General features: G+C 45.7%; 1 protein-coding gene across 8 annotated transcripts in view; it reads left to right on the top strand.

Annotated features, from left to right (window-relative positions):
- The window catches only part of LOC106570928 (PDZ domain-containing protein 2), a 241,900-nt gene extending 214,553 nt beyond the window's left edge, over positions 1-27,347 (top strand). For 5 of the 8 annotated variants that reach the window (XM_045695434.1, XM_045695431.1, XM_045695433.1 and 2 more), the window contains 7 exons: positions 3,309-3,468; positions 5,697-9,570; positions 9,818-9,935; positions 17,567-17,668; positions 17,968-18,266; positions 26,485-26,622; positions 27,250-27,347. In XM_045695434.1, coding sequence (XP_045551390.1) covers positions 3,309-3,468; positions 5,697-9,570; positions 9,818-9,935; positions 17,567-17,668; positions 17,968-18,153 — 4,440 coding nt within the window. In that variant the 3' untranslated portion in view covers positions 18,154-18,266; positions 26,485-26,622; positions 27,250-27,347. Of the gene's footprint in view, positions 1-3,308; positions 3,469-4,257; positions 4,347-5,696; positions 9,571-9,817; positions 9,936-17,566; positions 17,669-17,967; positions 18,267-26,484; positions 26,623-27,249 lie in introns of those variants that run through there. The other 3 variants (XM_045695432.1, XM_045695430.1, XM_045695436.1) reach the window with 3 other exon arrangements.
- The last annotated feature ends 589 nt before the right edge of the window (positions 27,348-27,936 follow it).

Below are 27,936 nucleotides of genomic sequence, written 5' to 3'. Positions count from 1 at the left end.
AAAAATCCTATCGCCATTAGCATAACAAAATTTTATAAAAACATTTTTCAATTTTTTTTTCAAATTATATCGTTTTATAGATACACCTCTCCTGAATCGAACCACTTGTCCAATTTCAAAAAGGCTTTACAGCAAAAGCAAAACATTAGATTATGTTAGAGGAGTATATCGTAAAAGTAGCCACATAGCCATTTTCCGACCAACCACATGCATCACAAATAACCAAAAAACAGCTAAATGCAGCACTAACCTTTGACAATCTCCATCAGATGACACACCTAGGACATCATGTTACACAATACATGCATTCTTTTGTTCGATAAAGTTCATATTTATATATAAAAACAGCATTTTACATCGGTGCGTCACGGTTGACTAACTATTTTCCCTCAAATGCATCCGATGAAACAGCGCTACAATTTACTAAATTACTATTCGAAAACATTTTTAAAATGTAATATTGTCATTCTAAGATTTATAGATGAATATCTCTTGAAAGCACCTGTAATGCCAGATTTAAAAATAACTTTACTGGGTAATCACACTTTGCGATAAAAGGGGATGCGATACTCAGAACAATAGGCTAGCAATACAGGTCAGCGCCATCTTGGAACAATCGCATATCAAATCTAGTCTTGTATACTATTGTCAATAATCCCTTACCTTTGATTATCTTCATCCTTAGGCACTTCCAGGAATCCCAGGTCCACAACAAATGTATTTTAGTTCGAAAAAGTTCATCCTTTATGTTCCATTAGCTTGTTGTTGTTAGCGCGTTCTGAAGGCTGCACCAAAAGCTCCGTGGGCCGGGACTATTCTTTCAACAAAATGCATTTTTTTCTTATTTAGGTTCGTTCAAACATGTCAAACGTTGTATAACATAAATCTTTAGGGCCTTTTTCAACCAGAGCTCCAATAAGATTCAAGGGGGACGATTGCATTGTCTTTATAAACGTTTCGAAAGGGGAGGGTAGCCAGGGGCGCCGGCGTCATAATGGTGATGGCCCTCTCCGTGTGACCACGTTCCACAGCGTGTCATTCTGTCAGTTTTCACAGTAGGAGACTCAAATCACTTTGTAAAGACTGGGGACATCTAGTGGAAGCAATAGGAAGTGCTCAATGAACCATAGCTCACGGTGTGATTAATAGGCAACGTGATGAAGTTGAGTCCGCAATTCAGAATTCCACTTCCTGTTTCGATCTGTCTCGGGGTTTTGACTGCCATATGAGTTCTGTTATACTCACAGACACCATTCAAACAGTTTTAGAAACTTTAGGGTGTTTTCTATCCACAAGTATTAATTATATGCATATCCTAGCTTCTGAGTTTGAGTAGTAGGCCGTTTAACCTCTATGGGCTAGGTGGGACGCAAGCGTCCCACCCGTGGTGCACTCCATCAACAGCAGGTGCATTTCAAGAGCGGCAAATTTGAATCCAAATAAATGTCAAAATTCTAATTTTTCAAACATACAACTATTTTACACCCTTTGAAAGATAAACATCTCCTTAATCTAACCACGTTTTACGATTTCAAAAAGGTTTTACGGCGAAAGCATAAATTTAGAGTATGTTAGGACAGTACATTTATAAGAGTTGTGTGTAATGTTTTGTCAATTCAAAGACAGGGTCACCAAAACCATAAAACCAGCTAAAATGATGCACTAACCTTTTACAATCTCCATCAGATGACACTCCTAGGACATTATGTTAGACAATGCATGCATTTTTAGTTCTATCAAGTTCATATTTATATCCAAAAACAGCGTTTTACTATGGCATTGATGTTGAGGAAATCGTTTCCCTCCAATAACCGGCAGTCAAGTCAGTATCACAAATTAAATAATTAAAATTAGAAAACATTGGTAAAATATTATATTTTCATTTAAAGAATTATAGATTTACATCTCTTGAACGCAATCAACTTGCCAGATTTAAAAATAACCTTACTGGGAAATCACACTTTGCAATAATCTGAGCACTGCGCCCAGAAAAATACGCGTTGCGATACAGACCAGCCGTCATGTTGGGGAGATCTAAAATCGAAAATACTATGTAAATAATCCATTACCTTTGATTCTCTTCATCAGATGTCACTTCCAGGAATCCCAGGTCCATAACGGATGTAGTTTTGTTCAAAAAAGCTCATCATTTATGTCCAAAAATCTCCGTCTTGTTAGCACATGATCTAAGCCCGCCGGACTTCACTTCATGAACGAGGGGAAAAAATATATTTACGTTCGTTCAAACATGTCAAACGTTGTATAGCATAAATCATTAGGGCCTTTTTTAACCAGAACATGAATAATATTCAAGGTGGACGAATGCATTCTCTTTTATAACGTATTGGAACGAGGGTACCCAACATGAACTCGCGCGCCAGGTGTCTAATGGGCCATCATCGTTCCATGGCCATCATCGTTCTCCCTCCAGAAGACTCAAAACACTTTGTAAAGGCTGGTGACATCTAGTGGAAGCAATAGGAAGTGCCAAAATATTCCTCAGCCCCTGTGTTTTTCAATGGCATAGGTTTAAAGGTAATACAACACATCAGGTATCCACTTCCTGTCAGAAAATGTCTCAGGGTTTTGCCTGCCAAATGAGTTCTGTTATACTCACAGACACCATTCAAACAGTTTTAGAAAATTTAGGGTGTTTTCTATCCATATACAATAAGTATATGCATATTCTAGTTACTGGGTAGGATTAGTAACCAGATTAAATCGGGTACATTTTTTTATCCAGCCGTGCAAATACTGCCCCCTAGCCCCAACAGGTTAAAATGGGCACGAATATTTTTTCAAAATGCGCTGTGGCGCCCCCTATCCTAGGCGACCGTCAAGAGGTTAACACTGGTACCAGGAGTTAATCAAAAGTCAATCAGCCAGACAATATGTATCTAACTGCAGTACACTGATAAAATCAGCCAGACAATATGTATCTAACTGCAATACACTGATACAATCAGCCAGGCAATATGTATCTAACTGCAGTACACTGATAAAATCAGCCAGACAATATGTATCTAACTGCAGTACACTGATAAAATCAGCCAGACAATATGTATCTAACTGCAGTACACTGATAAAATCAGCCAGGCAATATGTATCTAACTGCAGTACACTGATCAAATCAGCCAGTATACAATAGTACATCCTCAATAAAACTATTAAGCTGGCCTCCCGTTCCTTGCCCAAATGTCTTCATCCTTCTTTACAAAACTCTGCTTTGTTTGATCTCTACACCGTCCCCTTTTTATGACCTCATACACTGTACCTTTTGAGTTGTGACCCTTATGACCTGGTTGCAGGAATCCCAGGGCAGGATGTGTGTTGGGGACGAGATCGTGTCGATTGGGGACACACAAATGTGCTCCTCGTCCTATCACGACATCTGTGAGCTCATGCACAATCTCCCTGTGACCCTCACGCTAGAGGTCAAGAGGCCCATGTCAGGTGAGTCTATGTCAGGTGAGTCTATGTCAGGTGAGTCTATGTCAGGTGAGTCTATGTCAGGTGAGTCCATGTCAGGTGAGTCCATGTCAGGTGAGTCCATGTCAGGTGAGTCCATGTCAGGTGAGTCTATGTCAGGTGAGTCCATGTCAGGTGAGTCCATGTCAGGTGAGTCCATGTCAGGTGAGTCCATGTCAGGTGAGTTAACCCCAGGTAGCATGAAGGGGTTTTAATGCCAGTCAGTATTCTGACAGTGATCATAATCTGTAATATCATGTTATGTCATCCCTATGACAGCATTATAACAACCAGGGCTCTTGGGACTGTTTCCACCTTAATACTAACTAAAATAACATAACAAATCTTTAAAAAAACAACAACTGTCCAGCACTCATAATAGGAGCTCACCTGGAGGGATCAGAGACAGAGACTCTCCACATCGCATGTGGTGTTGGAGTAAAACGTCTGAAATAACCTCTGTCCTTTCTTCTTCCTTGAAGTAATCATTGATATTGCACAGATTGATGGATGTAAGCAATGATGTAACCATCACATAGCTCTCACCTATCCAGTCAATATCAGATCGACATCAAGACAAGGGAAGGGAGGAATAAAAGGAAGCATATTTAATTATAAGGATAGATCATTTGAATGATAAAAACATTTAGTCGAAAAATAAGATGAAACTTGACCAAACTATCCCTTTTAAAGTATTCGATCGTTTCTCTACGCCACTCACTAGTCACTAAGAGCACAGTCTGTCTTCCTGTCACCCCTTCCATCCTCCCTAATGCTGCCTTCCCTAAGACATAGGACCTCAGCTGTCTACCCTCTGCTGGCAGTACCCTAACCCTGCACCCCAAAGGGAACAGCACGCTGCTGGCTTTGTATCCATGGTGACTATCCATTTATTTACCTCAGTAGTTGACCAGTAGTTGACCAAGGGTTGCAAAATTCCACTAACTTTCCCCAAAATTCCCAGAAATCCTGGTTTGAGGATTCTGGATTTCCTGCTTATTTTCCTCCAGATTCCGGGAATCTTCCAACCAGGATTTCTGGGAAATCAGGGAATGTTAGGAAAGTTACCGGAATTTTGCTAAATCTACCAGTAGTAGATCCGTAGAAGTTCGTAGAAGTCCCCCGCTGCCACATGCCTTATTATAGCTAGCATTAGATTTTGCATAGCTTTTGTTGTTATTTTGGGGACGTTGTGTGATTTCTGTGAGTTGCTTATTGGTCACTTATTGGTTACTGTCTTACTGGAACCACACCGCTTTTGAGGTGGCTGCCTCGGCACTCACAACAACAACAACTAACCTAATCTGAAGAAGAGTAGCCTAACTGTGTGTGCCTAATATTCTGTCTGCCTGCCTGTGTGTCGTTGTCTGCCTGTCTCTGTGTGGGAAGTGTGGAGCACAAACCACCCTCTTCTTTGTATAGCATAATGCTATACAATAACAGTGTATTTGTCATCCATTGCATTCATCATTTTTAACTTAATGCACAACAGACTAAGCCTGGCATCTAAACTGATGCTCTGTGAAACCATGGTGAGCACAGCTTTCAGTCTGGTTTAACCAGGCTATAACAGACTTGCTTCTGCTGGGCTGTAGACCGAACAGGGGCTGCTGGTTCGATCCACAAAAGCTTTCCTTTCCACATCAGATTTGAGGAATTTGTCATTTGATCCGAGAGCCTTTTCCAAACGCCTTTTTAGATATTGGGAATCCAGGTCAGTGGAAATGCTCTGGCGTCAAAGGAATGTTGATTTGTAAAACAGATACAGTATGTCAACTTACTTCCTGGTATGTCTGACGTTATTGGTGCAGTCGGTCACGTGATTAGTATTAATGAATATGCCATTAAATACTGACGTCCCATTGCTCATTTCACAACTCTCTCATATCTGGTTTAAAGTGGCTTGATTACATGAGGTTGCTGAAATTAAATGTCTCATTCAGTTGAAGAATGAATGTACATTCTAGACAGAATGAGAATACTACTTGTTATTTTATGTGAAGAGGTGATTTCAAAGTATGTGTTTTGTTTTAACATGTTGTTAAATTGCACTTTAGTAAATGTAGTTAATAGAATAAGGTTCTCCATGTTGTTTCTGTAGGAATTACAGTGTTAGGCCTACTACACTGTAGGTATACAGTGTAGGTATAAGAGTCATTTAACATTAAGTGTCACACAACCAAAACCTAACTGCCTCTGAAGTAATTAATGAATCTCTCCTCATACAGCTGTAGATCGCCTGTCCAGCCTCATGATGTCATCGGGGAGTTGTGATGTCACGGGACCCTCCAGACTTCCCCAGGAAGCCAATGGGAGGGCTCCAAATCCAGGAAGTCCCTCCTCCTCACCGACCAATCACAATCCCAAACCCACAACCCTAATCAACCACAGCAATGATATACCGGTCACCTACATTGATGACGTCATAACCAAACTAAGCTCCTCCGATGTAAAGAGCGCCCTCTCTTCCAATACCATCAAAGCCCCTTCAGAAGCACAACATACAGAGACTATGGCCTGTAAGTCAGCTGTAGACAGCAAGGCCCTGCCAGAGAATGAGAAAAGCACAGTTCAGACTCCTCCAACATTGCCCAGTCAGTTAGATTTCTCTGTCTTGGACTCTGGAAAGAAATGCTGCCTCATGCCTGTGGGTAAAACATTCTTGAACAATTACTCCAGAAACTTTAGCAGTAATCTCACAGATGAGGGAATTAATGCTCTTTCAAACAGGGTGGAGAGACCCCCCAGTGCCTCTGCTGCCGATTCGAACTGCAACATGTACGACATGGTTGGCGACAGTGATTCGGAGAGCGAAGACACTGCCACCGACAACAGCCGTGGCGCTGCCGGCGATAACAAACCGGCGAGCTGCAGTGTCGGCGCTGGGCCCCAGAACACGGATTCTGATGAGGAAGAAGTAGAGATTTGTTACAGTGAGGCCCAGCGACCCAGCACTCTGAGTCAGGCAGCGCTGACTCACCTAACAGATGGGCCATTGTCTCCACAGCTCCCTATCTCTATCTCTGGCTCTGACGGCAGCCACAGTACAAAGGAGACTGGGCCCTTTGATGTAGCACTAGACTCTGCTTCTTCCTCCTCCTCCTCCACTGTCGCTACTGCTTCAGCGGTCTCCCAGCAAAACGAAGACTGCTCTGTTGTAACAACCCAATCCAACCCCAATCAGAAAGCATTCCCCTCACTGTCTCGGGGTCTGCCTGCCTCTGGCTCTCAATCCTCAGCTGCCTGTCTGGCTGTGGAGGCCAAAGGTTCCCCTTGCCAAGTAATGCCCCGCCAGTCTTCCAAGGACACAGATTCTGTGCTCACTACAAACCCTGCAGGGCCTTCAGAATGTGGTGTCAACAGGGTTTGTGACACTGTTATAACACATCCAATAAAACCCAGCCATGCTCCTTCATTAAGCGTCTGCAGTACCCCCATTGCGGCGGCTAGCCGCAACTTCGCGCAACAGAGTCAGGAGTGGTCAGCCCGACTCCGTACAAACGTTTCACCGGCTGCGGCTTTAGGGAAACTATCTAACACACAATCGTCATCATTTCACTCAGCGGTGGGAGAGGCAAATCCCTCCAACTGTAGCAATGTCTGGTCAGGCGCATCTAAACCATTGTCAACATCGCTAACAACAAGAGACAGTGAGAAAGAGAAAGTTCCCTCATCAACTTCGCTAACAACAAGAGACAGTGAGAGAAAGAAAGTTCCCTCATCAATATCGCTAACAGCAAGAGACAGGGAGAGAGAGAAAGTTTCAACATCGCTAACAACGAGAGACAGGGAGAGAGCGAAAGTTCCTTCGTCAACTTCGCTAACAACAAAGGACAGTGAGATAGAGAAAGTTCCCTCATCAACATCGCTAACAACAAGAGACAGGGAGAGAGAGAAAGTTCCCTCATCAACATCGCTAACAACAAGGGACAGTGAGATAGAGAAAGTTCCCTCATCAATATCGCTAACAACAAGAGACGGGGAGAGAGAGAAAGTTCCCTCATCAACATCGCTAACAACAAGGGACAGTGAGATAGAGAAAGTTCCCTCATCAATATCGCTAACAACAAGGGACAGTGAGATAGAGAAAGTTCCCTCATCAATATCGCTAACAACAAGAGACAGGGAGAGAGAGAAAGTTCCCTCATCAACATCGCTAACAACAAGAGACAGTGAGAGAGAGAAAGTTTCCTCATCAATATCGCTAACAACAAGAGACAGGGAGAGAGAGAAAGTTCCCTCGTCAACATCACTAACAACAAGAGACAGGGAGAGAGAGAAAGTTCCCTTAACATCCCTGGACCTCAGGTTGGTCCAGAATAACCCTACTAGTCCCTCTCTCAGGACGTCCGGTTTCAAATCAGTCAACAACACTTCAACAGACAGTCCTCTATCCAGCAGTAGCAGCAGGCTCAGAGTCAGTGACAAAGTCCAGAAGACCAGCAGCACTGCACCCAAAATGAAGGGGCTCAACATCAAAAGTAAAACCAAACCCCAGGAGCAGCTTTCCCCAAAACCAGCCAGAGCAGAAAGTTTGTCGGTTCTGAGGAAAGCCAACAACACTTCTCCGCTCCAGTCCCCCAAACTGCAAGCCAAGAAGGTGGGCTCCCCCCTGCAAACCAGGAATGTGGATTCCCCTCTGCTTACCAGGAAGGCAGCCGTAAACAGCAGCCTAAAGAGTAAACAGCAAGACCGGAGCAGCAGTAGCCCTGCCACGCCGGGAACAGACGGAGGCCAGGACAACCCCACCACCACTACTACGCCAGAACCAATCAGCCAATCACAATCAGCTACCAAGATGAAGGTAGAGGAGCACCGTCTACACAAAGAGGTGGAGCAAGGGATTTTGGCGGTGGCCAAGTCAAAAGAACGACCAGAGCCAGTCCCGATTACCCAGAGGACCTTCATCGAGGTGCAACTCTCATCTTCTACTCTTTCTCCCTCCTCCTCGCCTACACCAGTTCTGGCACCAAAGGAAACTGTGAATTCAAAGGATTACTCAATTACTCATACCACAAATATTACTCAACACAAGGATCAAGTCAATGGAAGTCCAGTAGAGACTAGTCTATGGCCAGGAACCCTTGCAACCCCTGGCTCGGTGTGTAATCTTGAAAAGGTCAACGACACTACCAGTAATTCAGCAGTGAACTCAATAGTCCTAGAATCCGTAGATGGGGTTCCTTTGCCTATGGGCAATGGTCCCATAGACATCTCTCACATGAACTGTAGTATAACAGAGACGGATGAAACTGAGAGCCTCAAAGCCAACAAGTCCAAACTGAAGGCGATGGAGCGTCGTAGTTTCTCCACAGACAACAACGTCTCAGGGGATCCCAACCCTTTCTCCGTCCGCCAGCGGATCAAGTCATTTGAGAACCTGGCCAGCTTCGACAAGCCAGTGCTCAAATGCATCGACATCCAGTCCTTTGCTCAGTCCTATGCTCTGACAGCAACGTTGAAGCCGCCTCTCAACCGGAGACTGTCTGGCTACATATCTGGATCCGTGAGCTCCGTAGACTGTCGCTCGCTACGAAGGAGCTTCAGTTCGTGCATCGACAACCTCAACACATTAACCCCGTTGACCCCAATGTCGCCTCAGCTTCGCAAGTCACCGTCGAGCCTGACCCTCACAAACTTTGACCTGTTGACGCAAAGCTGTAGCACTAGCGAAGCTCCCCTCGGACAAAACCAGGACAAACTTGCAGGTGGAGAAAGTCCCAGAATCTCCCCAGGAGTCGTAACCCTAACCCCTCAGACACCTCCGGTGATGCGGAGTCGCCAGGCCCGAGGCCATGCCAACCTGTCCAGGTCTAGACTGAGGGAGCTCAGGGCCCTTAGCATGCCCGACCTGGACAAGCTCTGCACCGATGACTTCTCCAGTGACCCAGGGACCAACGCTACCATTAAGACGGAGCTGGAGATACACCCAGCCAGGCTCACAGAGGTCGTTCAGAACCAGACAGGGAGCTGTTCCCCGCCTGCTAAGCCCACCGGGGTGCACCCGACCAGGGCCAGCTGGGCGGACGCTGGGGCCAGCCTGGACCCCATCCAGAGGAAAACCAACTGGCAACAGACAGATATCCAGAACTGGTCCATCAGGTAAGTGAGAACACCAACCCCGTCTATACTATTTCTACAATAGGATTCAAATATCCAATACGTAAATCCTCCCAAAGTTTTAGACAGACAGACACACAGAGACACACACACACTCACACACAGACAGACACACTCACACACACACACACACACACACACACACACACACACACACACACACACACACACACACACGAGTAAAGCAGTAAGTAACAGCCCATATTGAAATGTTCTGTTTCCTCTGCAGTTTGACAGTGCTGGCTGGCTCTCCGGTGGAGCAGAGTAAGCTACAGGCGGTCCTGGCCTCCGTGACCACCAAGACCGATGTGTTGGCCCTGCTACAGGAGGCCAAGGCTCTCTCTGAGGTAACCGGTAAAACACACACACACGCACGCACACACACACGCCGCACACACACACACACACACACACACACACACACACACACACACAACTTTGTCTAATGATTTGTTCCCTGCCAAAAGGTGAGCCATACTCTCTGCCATAAAGTCAGCAATACACTCAGCCATACTCTCCCTGTCTCAGCCATACACTCAGCCATAAAGTCAGCCATACTCTCAGCCATAAAGTCAGCCATACACTCAGCCATACTCTCAGCCATAAAGTCAGCCATGCACTCAGCCATAAAGTCAGCCATACTCTCAGCCATAAAGTCAGCCATACACTCAGCCATAAAGTCAGTCATGCACTCAGCCATAAAGTCAGCCATACTCTCAGCCATAAAGTCAGCCATACACTCAGCCATAAAGTCATTCACACTCCCAGCCATAAAGTCAGCCATACATTCAGCCATAAAGTCAGCCCTGCACTCAGCCATAAAGTCAGCCATACACTCAGCCATAAAGTCAGCCATACTCTCAGCCATAAACTCAGTTTTGCACACACTGCATATTGAAGTTTCCCTTCATGCTTTCGCAAAGAAATCCCATATGATGCTGACAGGGCCCTTTCTCTTAACTCTCTCCTCCCTGACCACCTGTCTCTCCTGCCTGACCACCTGTCTCTCCTCCCTGACCACCTGTCTCTCCTCCCTGACCACCTGTCTCCTCCCTGACCACCTGTCTCCTCCCTCACCACCAGTCTCTCCTCCCTGTCTCTCCTCCCTGTCTCTCCTCCCTGTCTCTCCTCCCTAACCACCAGTCTCTCCTCCCTATCTCTCCTCCCTAACCACCAGTCTCTCCTCCCTGTCTCTCCTCCCTGTCTCTCCTCCCTAACCACCTGTCTCTCCTCCTTAACCACCTGTCTCTCCTCCCTGTATCTCCTCCCTGTCTCTCCTCCCTGACCACCTGTCTCTCCTCCCTGTCTCTCCTCCCTGACCACCTGTCTCTCCTCCCTGTCTCTCCTCCCTGTCTCTCCTCCCTAACCACCTGTCTCTCCTCCCTGTCTCTGCTCCCTGTCTTTCCTCCCTAACCACCTGTCTCTCCTCCCTGTCTCTCCTCCCTAAACACCTGTCTCTCCTCCATGTCTCTCCTCCCTGTCTCTCCTCCCTGACCACCTGTCTCTCCTCCCTGTCTCTCCTCCCTGACCACCTGTCTCCTCCCTCACCACCAGTCTCTCCTCCCTGTCTCTCCTCCCTGTCTCTCCTCCCTGTCTCTCCTCCCTGTCTCTCCTCCCTAACCACCTGTCTCTCCTCCCTGTCTCTGCTCCCTGTCTTTCCTCCCTAACCACCTGTCTCTCCTCCCTGTCTCTCCTCCCTGACCACCTGTCTCTCCTCCATGTCTCTCCTCCCTGTCTCTCCTCCCTGTCTCTCCTCCCTGACCACCAGTCTCTCCTCCCTGTCTCTCTTCCCTGTCCCTCCTCCCTGACCACCAGTCTCTCCTCCCTGTCTCTCCTCCCTAACCACCTGTCTCTCCTCCCTGTCTCTCCTCCCTGTCTTTCCTCCCTAACCACCTGTCTCTCCTCCCAGTCTCTCCTCCCAGTCTCTCCTCCCAGTCTCTCCTCCCTGTCTCTCCTCCCTGTCTCTCCTCCCTAACCACCAGTCTCTCCTCCCTTCACAATCCATTCACCCAGTTCAATGTAACATCTATAGATTTAGGCTGTTAATGATACTTGCATTTTTCCTATATCCATCATGATGTTGCTACAACCTAGCCTACAGTGGTTCGTCCTTTAAAAGTTGCAGCGTACTGCAGCACAGCATGCGTGGTGCCGCAGCATTCTATGGCACATTATTTAATTGCCAACCACTGGTACCGTTAATGCTAGTTAGTGCTAGTTTGACCACTAGAGGGCATCTTTGAGAAGCATTTGACAGCCTTCAATAGTGGCTGTACGAGATAATTTAAAACCTTTTTTTGTAAGAACATAGTATATGGGACTGATTTTAAGAAATTTTGCTTAATTCATTTGACTAATATTATGGTGTTTCTATTCCAAGAACAACGAAAAACCCGCTGGGATTCTGTTAGGATAAAATATGGCGCTGTACAACGTGACGGTCAGGAGTAGGCTACAGTACTTGGCTATTTTGCCAAAGATTCCCCGTGTCGTGCGGGCACGTGGGAGACTGGGATTCAATTCCCCGACGGGGAGGAAGGAGTAGGCTGTAGAAAATAAAAATCTCATTGATTTGTCAAGACCAGTCCCCATGTATGTCTCAGAGCAGCGCGAAACGGTGCTAAAACAGTTGTAATCTTTTGCTTCAAATCCTATTGCTTCTAACTTCAATATGCTCTTTGGGGCAGCAGAGTAGTCTAGTGGTTAGAGCGTTGGACTAGTAACCGAAAGGTTGCAAGATCAAATCCCCGAGCTGACAAGGTAAAAAGTAAGCTCCAAGTTTAAAAGTAGAAAGTTTGCAGCCATCCACTTCCTTATGTCTGAGGGCAATTTTGGGGCTTCACCATGTTTCATCGAAATGTACAGCTGTGTGTCATCCGCACAGCAGTGAAAGTTAACATTATGTTTCCGAATGACATCCCCAAGAGGTAAAATATATAGTGAAAACAATAGTGGTCCTAAAACAGAACCTTGAGGAACACCGAAATTTACAGTTGATTTGTCAGAGACAAAATGATATCTTTCCGACGATAAGAACTAAACCAGGCCGTGTAGACCAATTTGGGTTTCCAATCTCTCCAAAAGAATGTGGTGATCGATGGTATCAAAAGCAGCACTAAGGTCTAAGAGCACGAGAACAGATGCAGAGCCTCAGTCTGACGCCATTAAAAGGTCATTTACCACCTTCACAAGTGCAGTCTCAGTGCTATGATGGGGTCTAAAACCATACTGAAGCATTTCGTATACATTGTTTGTCTTCAGGAAGGCAGTGAGTTGCTGCACAACAGCTTTTTCTAAAATGTTTGAGAGGAATGGGAGATTCGATATAGGCCGATAGTTTTTTATATTTTCTGGGTCAAGGTTTGGATTTTTCAAGAGAGGCTTTATTACTGCCACTTTTAGTGAGTTTGGTACACATCCGGTGGATAGAGAGCCGTTTATTAGGTTCAACATAGGAGGGCCAAGCACAGGAAGCAGCTCTTTCAGTAGTTTAGTTGTAATAGGGTCCAGTATGCAACTTGAAGGTTTAGAGACCATGATTATTTTCATCATTGTGCCAAGAGATATAGAACTAAAACACTTGAGTATCTCCCTTGATCCTAGGTCCTGGCAGAGTTGTGCAGACTCAGGACAACTGAGCTTTAGAGGAATACTCAGATTTAAAGAGGAGTCCGTAATTTGCTTTCTAATGATCATGATCTTTTCCTCAAAGATGTTCATGAATTTATTACTGCTGAAGTGAAAGCCATCCTCTCTTGGGGAATGCTGCTTTTTAGTTAGCTTTGCGACAGTATCAAAAATAAATTAATAAATAAGACCTGCACCACTTTTAACAGCACATTACTCAACACTGGTGAGACTCATGTCGCCTATGGTAGACCTACATTATATCGAAAAATATGACGTGACTCTCCACCAATAATTACACATAGAGGATTCTAAATTAAAACCAAAAGCCACCTTATGGGTCTCCCGGTGGCGTCCGGCACGGATATCTGTAGCAACGCATTTTGCATTGCGGTGACTTAGACAGCTGCGCCACTGGGGAGGCCCCCATCCACTGGGGAGCCCCCATCCACTGGGGAGGCCCCATCCACTGGGGAGCCCCCATCCACTGGGGAGCCCCCATCCACTGGGGAGTCCCCATCCTCTAGGGGAGGCCCCATCAACTGGGGAGGCCCCATCCACAAAGTATCAAAATACAGAGAGGTGTTGGTAAAGGCACATTGTCCTGCTAATAGCCCATAATGGGCTATAATAATACTGTACATAGTGTCCAGGTCAGGATAACCAAAACATTTCTTTATTAAAGACTATCAGAAAGAATGTTGGTACTTATTTATTTTGATCCAAAGCCATGAATCAGTGAATCACTCAGCTCTATGTAGGTGCTGCTATATGACTGTGCCATCAACTTCATAATATATAACGATATTTTTGAGGTTATTTTTATTGTTTTTTTTAAATGAAAGTGAGCGATTGTAATCTGAATAAAGGCCAAAACATTTATTTCTGGTTTTATCGAGAAACGCTGGGCCAATTGTGCGCCGCCCTATCGGACTCCCAATCACGGTCGGATGTGATACATAATAATAATAATAATAATAATAATAATAATTTCTGTTGTATTATTTGTTTTGTCTTTTCTAGTGGATTAAACTGAATTTGCAACCAATCACGGCTGGTTTTGATACAGCCAACCTAAATAAGAAATACATTTGACGATAGAATTCTCCCCCTACCCTCCTTCTAAGCAAGTCTATTGTCCAGCTACCTGTTAATAGCCATAATGGTGCTGTACAACGTGACCATGCGTGTTTGAAAGAGTATTTTCCAGTAAGCAACAATTTGTTCACCTTCATTAGACAACTTTGTTCCAATATTTCTGTCATTCATTGATATTTATTCCAATAGTAATTCGCTATTGATCCATAACTAAATAAACATTGGCATTTTGAAAGAGTATTTTTATCATTATTTTATTCAAGAAAGCATAAAGATGCCATTATTAGTGCTATGCCCCTTAATAGTGTTGCTCTGTGCTACCCAGTGTGGCGGGGTGTATTTGTTCCAAAACTGTTTTAACTATTGTCTTTCTCTCTCTTTGATTCAACTACTCACCACACTTCATTAATAAGTTAGTGACTGCCTTATCCACTTATTAACCGCCTAAGGTCTAAGGGGCCGGGGCTGGGTTTCTACTAAGCTAACATATGGAATTGTTTTAAGATGGTCATATGGAATTGTTTTAAGATGGCCATATGGAATTGTTTTAAGACGGCCATATGGAATTGTTTTAAGATGGTCATATGGAATTGTTTTAAGATGGTCATATGGAATTGTTTTAAAATGGTCATACCAAGGATTACATTTACAGTGGACGTATCCCTATACCTTTGTTGTGGAAATGCCCCATTCACTTACATTCATTTTTCAGCCCGGTCCTGGGTTACCTTCAGACAAGTCCCGTGACACTTACAGCAAAACGTTGTCATGAAAAGACAGATTTTTGGAATGTCCCCTGGCCTGACAAACACCGCTGTAGCTCTGCCACCTTCCACTGCAGATGCGGAAGGCCGATTTCTGTGAGGGCGTGTCCATCATTTATTGATATTACTTTAATAAAATATTTCAGTTGGGTATATTACTTCATTATTTCATTCCTTAAAGTCGTCATCTCATCTCGGCTGAGGCAGTAGCAGCCAGCCAGCCAGACAACCATGTAACGTTATGACCAAATCGTTTTAGTAGCTACCTCATAAACTGTCTCTATCCCTCTCTTGTGTTATGTTGATTCCTCTCTCATGTGGTCTGTGTGTATCCGCTTCTGTCCTGGGCCGTTAATGAACAAGTGCAATGGATTATGGTCATTGTAGTTAATTACCACGTTTTCTGCGCTGAACTAGGTTGAGTATTTGCCTAATGAAAACTACTATGACCTTATTGCTATTGTGAATGATTTGATTTCTCTCTAGAACTCACCAAAAAAACGTAACTAAATGGAATGAGTTGTTTAATAATCCCCCCTGGCCTCCCGAGTGGCCCAGTGGTCTAAGGTACTACATCTCAGTTGGTAGCTGTGCTACTAGAGATCCTGGGTTTTGAGTCCAGGCTCTGTCTCAGTGGTCTAAGGTACTGCATCACAGTGCTAGCTGCGTCACTAGAAATCCTGGGTTCCAGTCCAGGCTCTGTCTCAGTGGTCTAAGACACTGCATCTCAGTGCTAGCTGTGTTACTAGAGATTCTGGGTTAGAGTCCAGGCTCTGTCTCAGTGGTCTAAGACATTGCATCACAGTGCTAGCTGTGTCACTAGAAATCCTGGTTTGAGTCCAGGCTCTGTCGCAGCCGGCCGCGACCGGGAGACCCATGGAGCGGTGCACAATTGGCCCAGCGTCGTCCGGGTTAAGGGAGGGTTTTTGCGGCAGGGATGTTCCTGTCCCATCGCGCACTAGCGACTCCTGTGGCAGGCCGGACACACTGCAAGCTGACTCGGTTGCCAGGTGTACAGTGTTTCCTCCGACACATTGGTGCGGCTGGCTTCCGGGTTCAGCAGGCATTGTGTCAAGAAGCAGTGCGGCTTGGTTGGGGTTGTGTTTCAGAGGATGCACGGCTCTCGACCTTCGCCTCTCATGAGTCCGTACGGGAGTTGCAGCCATGGGACAAGACTAACTAACAATTGGATACTGAAAAAAGTTATCCCCCCCAAAATGTTATTTCTTTTTTATCTCTCAGCACTAACACATACACACACACATACACACACACACACACACACACACACACACACACACACACACACACACACACACACACACACACACGTTGGCCCTGCTGAAGGAAGCCAAGTCTCTCTCTGAGGTAACCAGAGACGTCTGTCTGTAGCTGCATCTGTTGTCTCCATTAGTGAAACATATTGGAGGGTTGCTGGTGTGGGACGGAGTGCTTCTCAGTGGAGTGTCTAAGAACACCAGGTTCTCAGGTCCATTTATCAGGCAGTTCAGGGTAAACAGGGGATCAGGTAGTCCAGGGGATCAGGTAGTCCAGGGGATCAGGTAGTCCAGGGTAAACAGGGGAGCAGGTAGTCCAGGGGATCAGGTAGTCCAGGGGATCAGGTAGTCCAGGGTAAACAGGGGAGTAGGTAGTCCAGGGGATCAGGTAGTCCAGGGGATCAGGTAGTCCAGGGGATCAGGTAGTCCAGGGGATCAGGTAGTCCAGGGGATCAGGTAGTTCAGTGGATCAGGTAGTTCAGTGGATCAGGTAGTTCAGGGGATCAGGTAGTTCAGGGGATCAGGTAGTTCAGGGTAAACAGGGGATCAGGTAGTCCAGGGGATCAGGTAGTCCAGGGGATCAGGTAGTCCAGGGGATCAGGTAGTCCAGGGGATCAGGTAGTCCAGGGGATCAGGTAGTTTAGGGGATCAGGTAGTTTAGGGGATCAGGTAGTCCAGTGGATCAGGTAGTCCAGGGGATCAGGTAGTCCAGGGGATCAGGACAAGGGATCAGGTAGTCCAGGGGATCAGGTAGTTCAGTGGATCAGGTAGTTCAGTGGATCAGGTAGTCCAGGGGCTCAGGTAGTCCAGGGGATCAGGTAGTTTAGGGGATCAGGTAGTTTAGGGGATCAGGTAGTCCAGTGGATCAGGTAGTCCAGGGGATCAGGTACTTCAGGGTTAACAGGGGATGAGTTTGAATAATAAAGGATGCCTTCTGGGAAATGAACGCAATAGCACAAATAACTAAACACATCAGATATTAGGTTGAGGAAAGGTAGCATGGTCCTACATCTGTTTGTGCCCTCTTCCCAACGGCATTTGGCGTGACATTGACCATATGAGTTGTTAAGACAGCACTAGCAGATGTCTAACCAGGCTAGAGGAGAGGAGTGTCAGGGATATAATGTCTGAGACATTGTTGGAAGAATTTTCCTCCTTGTCTTGAAAGATTCACGTTGTGTGTGTTGTTTCTGGTCCCCCCCCCCCACCTAGGATAAAGATGATACCCACTTTGTAGTCTTCTCTAAAGAAGAGGGATCTGGACTTGGTTTCAGCATCGCTGGTGGAATGGACCTTGAGCAGAAGTCCATAACTGTAAGTACAGTAGTATAACAGTAGTGCAGTACATGTTTAAAAAAAATATATACTTTTTTTTTTTTAAAAAAAAAATTATGTGTCATGAAAGATATGGAGTAAGTAATGAGAAACCTAGAGTAAACAAATGTTTTTGTCTCTATTCAATGTTGAACAATTCTTTATTCACCCACTCCACTTACCACCAATCCAATCCCTTGAGATAGATTGGAGTGCCTAGTGTGTAGGGGTTAGGAGTTGATTTGGGATTCAACTTTACTTCTTAACTCTCCCACTTTCCTCGGTTTGGTTTGGGGCAGGTCCATCGGGTGTTCTCTAAAGGCGTGGCCAGCCTGGAAGGTACCATTCAACGGGGGGACAGTGTCCTGTCCATCAACGGCAGCAGCTTGGAGGGGATGTCCCACGTAGAAGCCGTGTCCTGTCTCCACCAGGCTAGACTATCCAGTCAGGCCCTGGTGGTTATTTCGCAAGGGGAAGGACAGTGAAGGACAGATGTCCCCGAGACAACATAACCTGTCCCACCACACCGGAAGAAGCTACTCCCTGGGGTGCAGAGAGAACAGGCCTGAGACAACTAGATCTGTTATGGGACTTGGAGGTACAGGATAGGAAACATTAACATACTGTAAAGCCGGAGTGATCTACACATTTGTTTTGTAGCTTTCAAATAGGCACATTATTCTCCTATACCCTGCAACTCTTCCCTGAGTCCTTGGTGTACAAGATATGTGTTTTTCTGTCAATATAACGGGTAAAATAATGGTTAATAAACTCTTAAGGGTTGGCTCATAACATTATATTTTCCAGAATTCCGTTTTGTCTGTTTTATTTCTTCCTGGTTTTAGATCTAGTAGTACTTGTTTACTCTCGGTATGGTTGTTCTAAATCCACGCAATGCTTTAATCACATCATAAGACCAATTTTTAAGTCTTAAAACAACCTAAAAAACGAACACGTTTAGATTTAAAAAGCGTATTTAGAAAGAGAGGTGTCACGGGTGTCGTAGGGATTGGACCAAAACGCAGCAGGTACGTGTAAACACATCTTCTTATTTTATTAAAGAAGGAAAACAAAAGAAACACGTATACAAAAACAACAAACGACACTAAACAGTCCCGTCAGGTGCACGAACACAAAACAGGAAATAACTACCCACAAATCCCATAGGAAAAAACACCCCTCTTAAATAGGACCTTCAATTAGAAGCAACGAGGAGCAGCTGCTTCCAATTGAAGGTCAACCCAATAAACACCACATAGAAATAGACATACTAGAACTAACATAGAAATATACTAACAAAGAACATAGCCCAACAAACCCCGAAACACTCTAAACAAACACCCCCTGCCACGCCCTGACCAAACTACAATAACAAACAACCTCTTTTTACTGGTCAGGACGTGACAAGAGGAGTGAATTGGTCTAGTAATGTTTCTGTCAGGCCTACTGCTACAGCACGTCATGGGTAGAGTTCGCTAAACAACTGACACCCAATTACATTACATACATTACATACAAATAATTACATTTACATTAATCAGGATATCTTTCTGTTAGCTAAACCTGCTTTGCAGTTAACATTTAATTGAAAAGTTTTTTTGGGGGGGAAAGTCTACCCACAAAGACAGTTATCATTACTAGCATCGCTAACTGGTTTCATACGGAGTCATAGACAAACGCGCGCACCAAACAGACAGACAGACAGGCAATATTTCTGAATATTAAATGGCAGATATATTACATTTGGCTTATTAAGCCAATAGTGGCTAACCCGGGGTGGGATAATGTATCTTTGATTGGATAGTAGCTGGGATCTTTGTTCATGACAGTTTGCGATGGAACTCATACAAAAATGCATGTGCTTTCAGAATTGCTTGGCGAGCTACTCATAGGTGTGACGTATACGCTAGGAGTCAGGAAGCAGGTGTAGAAAGTGAGTTTTAGTAATGAGAATAAACAGATAAAAAAAAAAAAAAAAAACAGGAGTAGCCGTACTGAACGTGACCAAAACCAATACTGCCTGAAGACTGAGACTACTGAATAAAATTAAAATAAATAAAAGGGGAAGTAAGCAGGGTAATGATGAAGTCCAGGTGTGTGTAATGAGGGTTGCCAGGTGTGCATAATGAGGGTTGCCAGGTGTGCATAATGAGGGTTGCCAGGTGTGCATAATGAGGGTTGCCAGGTGTGCATAATGAGGATTGCCATGCGTGCATAATGAGTGTAGCCAGGTGTGCATAATGAGGGTTGCCAGGTGGCATAATGAGGGTTGCCAGGTGTGCGTAATGAGGGTTGCCAGGTGTGCATAATGAGGGTTGCCAGGTAGCGTTATGAGGGTTGCCAGGTGTCCGTAATGAGGGTTGCCAGGTGTGCATAATGAGGGTTGCCAGGTGTGCCTAATGTGGGTTGTCAGGTGTGCGTAATGAGGGTTGCTAGGTGTGCGTAATGATGGTTGCCAGGTGTGCGTAATGAGGGTTGCAAGGTGTGTGTAATGATGGTTGCCAGGTGTATAATGATGGTTGCCATCATTACTAGCCTCCACCCAGTACCCTGCCCTGAACCTTAGTGACTGTTACTAGCCTGCCTCCACCCAGTACCCTGCCCTGAACCTTAGTGACTGTTACTAGCCGGCCTCCACCCGGTACCCTGCCCTGAACCTTAGTGACTGTTACTAGCCTGCCTCCACCCAGTACCCTGCCCTGAACCTTAGTGACTGTTACTAGCCGGCCTCCACCCAGTACCCTGCCCTGAACCTTAGTCACTGTTACTAGCCTGCCTCCACCCAGTACCCTGAACCTTAGTGACTATTACTAGCCGGCCTCCGCCCAGTACCCTGCCCTGAACCTTAGTGACTGTTACTAGCCTGCCTCCACCCAGTACCCTGCCCTGAACCTTAGTGACTGTTACTAGCCAGCCTCCACCCAGTACCCTGCCCTGAACCTTAGTGACTGTTACTAGCCAGCCTCCACCCAGTACCCTGCCCTGAACCTTAGTGACTGTTACTAGCCGGCCTCCACCCAGTACCCTGCCCTGAACCTTAGTGACTGTTACTAGCCTGCCTCCACCCAGTACCCTGCCCTGAACCTTAGTGACTGTTACTAGCCGGCCTCCACCCAGTACCCTGCCCTGAACCTTAGTCACTGTTACTAGCCTGCCTCCACCCAGTACCCTGAACCTTAGTGACTATTACTAGCCGGCCTCCGCCCAGTACCCTGCCCTGAACCTTAGTGACTGTTACTAGCCTGCCTCCACCCAGTACCCTGCCCTGAAACTTAGTGACTGTTACTAGCCAGCCTCCACCCAGTACCCTGCCCTGAACCTTAGTGACTGTTACTAGCCAGCCTCCACCCAGTACCCTGCCCTGAACCTTAGTGACTGTTACTAGCCTCCACCCAGTACCCTGCCCTGAACCTTAGTGACTGTTACTAGCCAGCCTCCACCCAGTACCCTGCCCTGAACCTTAGTTACTGTTACTAGCCTGCTGCCATCCAGTACCCTGCCCTGGACCTTAGTGACTGTTACTAGCCAGCCTCCACCCAGTACCCTGCCCTGAACCTTAGTGACTGTTACTAGCCAGCCTCCACCCAGTACCCTGCCCTGAACCTTAGTGACTGTTACTAGCCAGCCTCCACCCAGTACCCTGAACCTTAGTGACTATTACTAGCCGGCCTCCACCCAGTACCCTGCCCTGAACCTTAGTGACTGTTACTAGCCTGCCTCCGCCCAGTACCCTGCCCTGAACCTTAGTGACTGTTACTAGCCCCCCTCCACCCAGTACCCTGCCCTGAACCTTAGTCACTGTTACTAGCCGGCCTCCACCCAGTACCCTGCCCTGAACCTTAGTGACTGTTACTAGCCTGCCTCCACCCAGTACCCTGCCCTGAACCTTAGTGACTGTTACTAGCCGGCCTCCACCCAGTACCCTGCCCTGAACCTTAGTCACTGTTACTAGCCTCCACCCAGTACCCTGCCCTGAACCTTAGTGACTGTTACTAGCCTGCCTCCACCCAGTACCCTGTCCTGAACCTTAGTAACTGTTACTAGCCTGCCTCCACCCAGTACCCTGCCCTGAACCTTAGTGACTGTTACTAGCCGGCCTCCACCCGGTACCCTGCCCTGAACCTTAGTGACTGTTACTAGCCTGCCTCCGCCCAGTACCCTGCCCTGAACCTTAGTGACTGTTACTAGCCCCCCTCCACCCAGTACCCTGCCCTGAACCTTAGTCACTGTTACTAGCCGGCCTCCACCCAGTACCCTGCCCTGAACCTTAGTGACTGTTACTAGCCTGCCTCCACCCAGTACCCTGCCCTGAACCTTAGTGACTGTTACTAGCCTGCCTCCACCCAGTACCCTGCCCTGAACCTTAGTCACTGTTACTAGCCTCCACCCAGTACCCTGCCCTGAACCTTAGTGACTGTTACTAGCCTCCACCCAGTACCCTGCCCTGAACCTTAGTGACTGTTACTAGCCTGCCTCCACCCAGTACCCTGTCCTGAACCTTAGTAACTGTTACTAGCCTGCCTCCACCCAGTACCCTGCCCTGAACCTTAGTCACTGTTACTAGCCGGCCTCCACCCAGTACCCTGCCCTGAACCTTAGTTACTGTTACTAGCCTGCCTCCACCCAGTACCCTGCCCTGAACCTTAGTGACTGTTACTAGCCAGCCTCCACCCAGTACCCTGCCCTGAACCTTAGTGACTGTTACTAGCCAGCCTCCACCCAGTACCCTGCCCTGAACCTTAGTGACTGTTACTAGCCTGCCTCCACCCAGTACCCTGCCCTGAACCTTAGTGACTGTTACTAGCCTGCCTCCACCCAGTACCCTGCCCTGAACCTTAGTGACTGTTACTAGCCAGCCTCCACCCAGTACCCTGCCCTGAACCTTAGTGACTGTTACTAGCCAGCCTCCACCCAGTACCCTGCCCTGAACCTTAGTTACTGTTACTAGCCTGCTACCATCCAGTACCCTGCCCTGAACCTTAGTGACTGTTACTAGCCAGCCTCCACCCAGTACCCTGCCCTGGACCTTAGTGACTGTTACTAGCCAGCCTCCACCCAGTACCCTGAACCTTAGTGACTGTTACTAGCCTGCCTCCACCCGGTACTCTACCCTGGTGCCCTATGTACATAGTCATTGACACTGGTCACCTTAATAATGTTTACATACTGTTTTACCCACTTCATATGTATATACTGTATTCTAGATATGGCTCATCCCATATAACTACTGCTGTACACTACGCATATGGAATATACCCACTATTATATACAGTGCATTCAGACCCACATTTTGTTACATTACAGCCTTATTCTAAAATGTATTAAATTGTTTTTTTTCATCATCAATCTACACACAATAGCAATAGTCCATAATAACAAAGCAAAAACAGGTTTGTTAGCTAATTTATTAAAAATAGAAAAATTAAATATCACATTTACATACTCCACAAATGTATTAGTAACAAACTATAGTTTTGGCAAGTCGGTTAGGACATCTACTTTGTGCATGACACAAGTCATTTTTCCAACAATTGTTTACAGACAGATTATTTCACTTATAAGTCACTGTATCACAATTCCAGTAGGTCAGAGGTTTACATACACTAAGTTGACTGTGCCTTTAAACAGCTTGGAAAATTCCAGAAAATGGTGTCATGGCTTTAGAAGATTCTGATAGGATAATTGACATCATTTGAGTCAATTGGAGGTGTACCTGTGGATGTATTTCAAGGCCTACCATCAAACTCAGTGCCTCTTTGCTTGACAACATGGGAAAATCAAAAGAAATCAGCCAAGACCTCAGAAAAGAATTGTAGACCTCCACAAGTCTGGTTCATCCTTGGGAGCAATTTCCAAACGCCTGAAGGTACCACGTTCATCTGTACAAACAATAGTACGCAAGTATAAACACCATGGGACCACGCAGCTGTCAAACCGCTCAGGAAGGAGATGCGTTCTGTCTCCTAGAGATGAATGTACTTTGGTGAGAAAAGTGCAAATCAATCCCAGAACAACAGCAAAGGACCTCGTGGAGATGCTGGAGGAAGCATGTTCAAAAGTATCTATATCCACAATAAAACGAGTCCTATATCGACATAACCTGAAAGGCCGTTCAGCAAGGAAGAAGCCACTGCTGCAAAACCGGCATAAAAAAGCCAGACTACGGTTTGCAACTGCACATGGGGACAAAGATCGTACTTTTTGGAGAAATGTCCTCTGGTCTGATGAAACAAAAATAGAACTGTTTGGCCATAATGACCATTGTTATGTTTGGAGGAAAAAGGGGGAGGCTTGCAAGCCGAAGAACACCATCCCAACTGTGAAGCACGGGGGTGGCAGCATAATGTTGAGGGGGTGCTTTGCGGCAGGAGGGACTGGTGCACTTCACAAAATAGATGGCATCATGTGGAGGGAAATTGATGTGGATATATTGAAGCAATATCTCAAGACATCAGTCAGGAAGTTAAAGCTTGGCTGCAAATGTGTCTTCCAAATGGACAATGACCCCAAGCATACTTCCAAAGTTGTGGCAAAATGGCTTAAGGACAACAAAGTCAAGGTATTGGAGTGGCAGTCATAAAGCCCTGACCTCAATCCTACAGAAAATTTGTGGGCAGAACTGATAAAGCGTGTGCCAGCAAGGAGACCTACAAACCTGACTCAGTTACACCAGCTTTTTCAGGAGGAATGGGCCAAAATATTCCCAACTTATTGTGGGAAGCTTGTGAAAGGCTACCCGAAACGCTTGACCCAAGTTAAACAATTTAAAGGCAATGCTACCAAATACTAATTGAGTGTATGTAAACTTCTGACCCACTCGGAATATGATGAAAGAAATAAAAGCTGAAATAAATCATTCTCTCTACTATTATTCTGACATTTCACATTCTTAAAATAAAGTGGTGATCCTAACTGACCTAAGACATGGAATTTTTAATAGGATTAAATGCCAGGAATTGTGAAAAACTGAGTTTAAATATATTTGGCTAAGGTGCATGTAAACTTCCAACTTCAACTGTAAGTATTCAGACCCTTTACTCAGAACATTTTTGAAGCACCTTCGGCAGCAATTACAGTATAACGCTACAAGCTTGGCACACCTGTATTTGGGAAGTTTCTACCATTCTTCTCTGCAGATCCACTCAAGCTCTGTCAGGTTGGATGGGGAGCGTCGCTGCACAGCTATTTTCAGGTCTCTCCAGAGTTGTTAGATTGGATTCAAGTCCGGTCTCTGGCTGGGCCATTCAAGGACATTCAGAGACTTGTCCCGAAGCCACTCCTGCGTTGTCTTGGCTGTGTACTTAGGGTCATTGTCTTGTTGGAAAGTGAACCTTTGCCCCAGTCTGAGGTCCTGTGCGCTCTGGATCTCTCTGTACTTTGCTCCGTTCATCTTTCCCTCGATCCTGACTAGTCTCCAAATCCCTACCGCTGAAAAACATCCCCACAGCATGATGCTGCCATCACCATGCTTCACCGTAGGGATGGTGTCAGGTTTCCTCCAGATGTGACGCTTGGCATTCAGGCCAAAGAGTTCAATCTTGGTGTCATCAGACCAGAGAATCTTGTTTCTCAAGGTCTGAGAGTCCTTTAGGTGCCTTCTGGCAAACTCCAAGAGGGCTCTCATGTGCCTTTTACTGAGGAGTGGCTTCTGTCTGGCCACTCTACCATAAAGGCCTGATTGGTGGAGAGCTGCGAAAATTGTTGTCCTTCTGGAAGGTTCTCCAATCTCCACTGAGGAACTCTAGAGCTCTGTCAGAGTGACTATTGGGTTCTTGGTCACTTCCCTGACCAAGGTCCTTCTCCCCCGATTGCTCAATTTGGCCAGGCAGCCAGCTCTAGGGAGTCTTGGTGGTTCCAAACTCCTTCCATTTAAGAATGATGGAGGCCACTGTGTTCTTGGGGACCTTCAATGCTGCAGAAATGTTTTGGTACCCTTCCCCAGATCTGTGTCTCGGAGCTCTACGGACAATTCCTTTGACCTCATTGACCTTTGGTTTTTGCTCTGACGTGTGCTGTCAACTGTGAGACCTTATATTGACAGGTGTGAGCCTTTCCAAATCATGTCTAGCCAATTGAATTTACCACAGGTGGACTCCAATCAAGTTGTAGAAGCATCTCAAGGATGATCAATAGAGACAGGATGCACCTGAGCTCAATTTTGTCTCAAATTTGCAACAAAAAAAATTAAAACCTGTTTTCGCTTTGTCGTTATGGGGTATTGTTTGTAGATTGCTGAGCATTAAAAAAAATGCCATCCATTTTCTAATAAGACTATAATGTAACAAAATGTGGAAAAAGTCAAGGCGTCTGAATACTTTCTGAATGCACTCTATTCCGGACTTTGACATTGCTTGTTCTGATATTTCTTAAATTCTTTATTTTTACTCTATGGATTGTGTATGTATTGTTTTATAATGCTAGGTATTACTGCACTGTTGGAGCTAGAAACACAAGCATTACGCTGCATCTGAGATAACATCCGCAAATCTATATACGTGACCAATAAACTTCCATTTGGTTTGATTTAGAGGACAGTTGTCCTGCAAAAAGAAAAATAATGAACTTCTCTGCCATTTTGTTTGATAGAGATGTTAACCAATCAGCATTCAGCATTAGACCCACCCATTGTATAATACTGTATCAATAACCATGTTTGATAGAGACGTTAACCAATATTAATGTTCTCATTAACCATTATCAGAAAAGGTTTTTTGTTTCATAACCTCACTTCAGTTCCTAAAACCAAAGCGCTATTTGTATAGAGCTGACATGACTCCTGCGGGACTGGGTGCTCACTGTGCTTCTGTGTGTTCCAGTAGTGGTGGAGGTGGGTCCTGACGGGGCTCTGAGGGTGGAGCTGCTGAAGACGTCAGCTGGTCTGGGCTTCAGTCTGGAGGGGGGCAAAGCCTCGGCACACGGAGACCTACCCCTCAACGTTAAACGAGTCTTCAAAGGTCAGCCAACACACATTCACACACACACACACACACACACACACACACACACACACACACACACACACACACACACACACACACACACACACACACACACACACACACACACACACACACACACACACACACACAAAGGCACGCACACGCAGGAACGTAAGTAAACACACACACACCAATACCTTGGTCTCTATTCCTATGGTGGCATGTCAGTGTCAGCCTATGGCCACCAGAGGGGGCATTTCCCCAGCATGGCAGTCAAAACAAACACGGTCAGTGAGTTTGTCTGTCAGTACAGACTTTCCAATGAGGAGAGGAGGGGTGAAGAGGAGAGAGAAGAGGAGAGAGGAGAGGAGAGAGAGCCTGCATAGACAGCTGGATGGGGTTACATGTAGGGGAGAGATGCCATGGCGGAAGAGAGCTTTCAGAATCCCACACTATCTATTACAACAAGGTTTCATAGATCCAACATTTAAGTACACAGGTATCATGCATTATGATACAGTTATAATGCATTATGATACAGTTCTAATGCATTATGATACAGGTATAATGCGTTGTAATACTTGTCATGACCATTTATGACCCATTATAACGTCTGATCATAATGAACCCAACCTCCTCTAGGTGGTGCTGCGGAGCTGTCGAGGGTGGTGGACGTGGGAGACGAGGTACTGGAGGTCAACGGACGCTCGCTGCAGGGCCTCATGCATTATGACGCCTGGAACATCATCAAGGCCGTCAGCGAAGGCCCCGTGCAGCTTGTCATCAGGAAACCACGGACCTCTGTATGACAGACATACAACAGACACATAGAACTAATATGAAGAACCAGGCGCACCTCGTAGAACACGTATGTCAGCTTGAGGTGACATATTGTATAATTCCAGGACTTTTGTATGACAGACATACAACAGACATATCTCAGAGAACTATACATATAGCTACGATGGCTGAAATGTTATTATTATTATGACATATTCTGATGAAACGGACAGCCATGTTGGACAGACATTGCAAAGTGGTTTATTTTGTTAAGCAGACTGCAATTCGGTCCGGAAAGTCAAATAGAGTGTCAAAACCAGATCGAGGAGGATGAAGCGTTTTTTTATTTTATTTTGGTGTTTCATACAGGAGGACAAGATACTATAATAGTGGTTTATACAGGAGGATAATAGACTATTATAGTGGTTTATACAGGAGGAAAAGAGGCTATTATAGTGTTTTATACAGGAGGATAATAGACTATTATAGTGGTTTATACAGGAGGAAAAGAGGCTATTATAGTGTTTTATACAGGAGGATAATAGACTA

This window comes from Salmo salar, chromosome ssa15, assembly GCF_905237065.1.
Source record: "Salmo salar chromosome ssa15, Ssal_v3.1, whole genome shotgun sequence".
NCBI classification, from domain to species: Eukaryota; Metazoa; Chordata; class Actinopteri; order Salmoniformes; family Salmonidae; genus Salmo; species Salmo salar.
The sequence above is the reverse complement of the archived record's forward strand: the minus strand, read 5'-3'. Positions and strand labels throughout refer to the sequence as shown.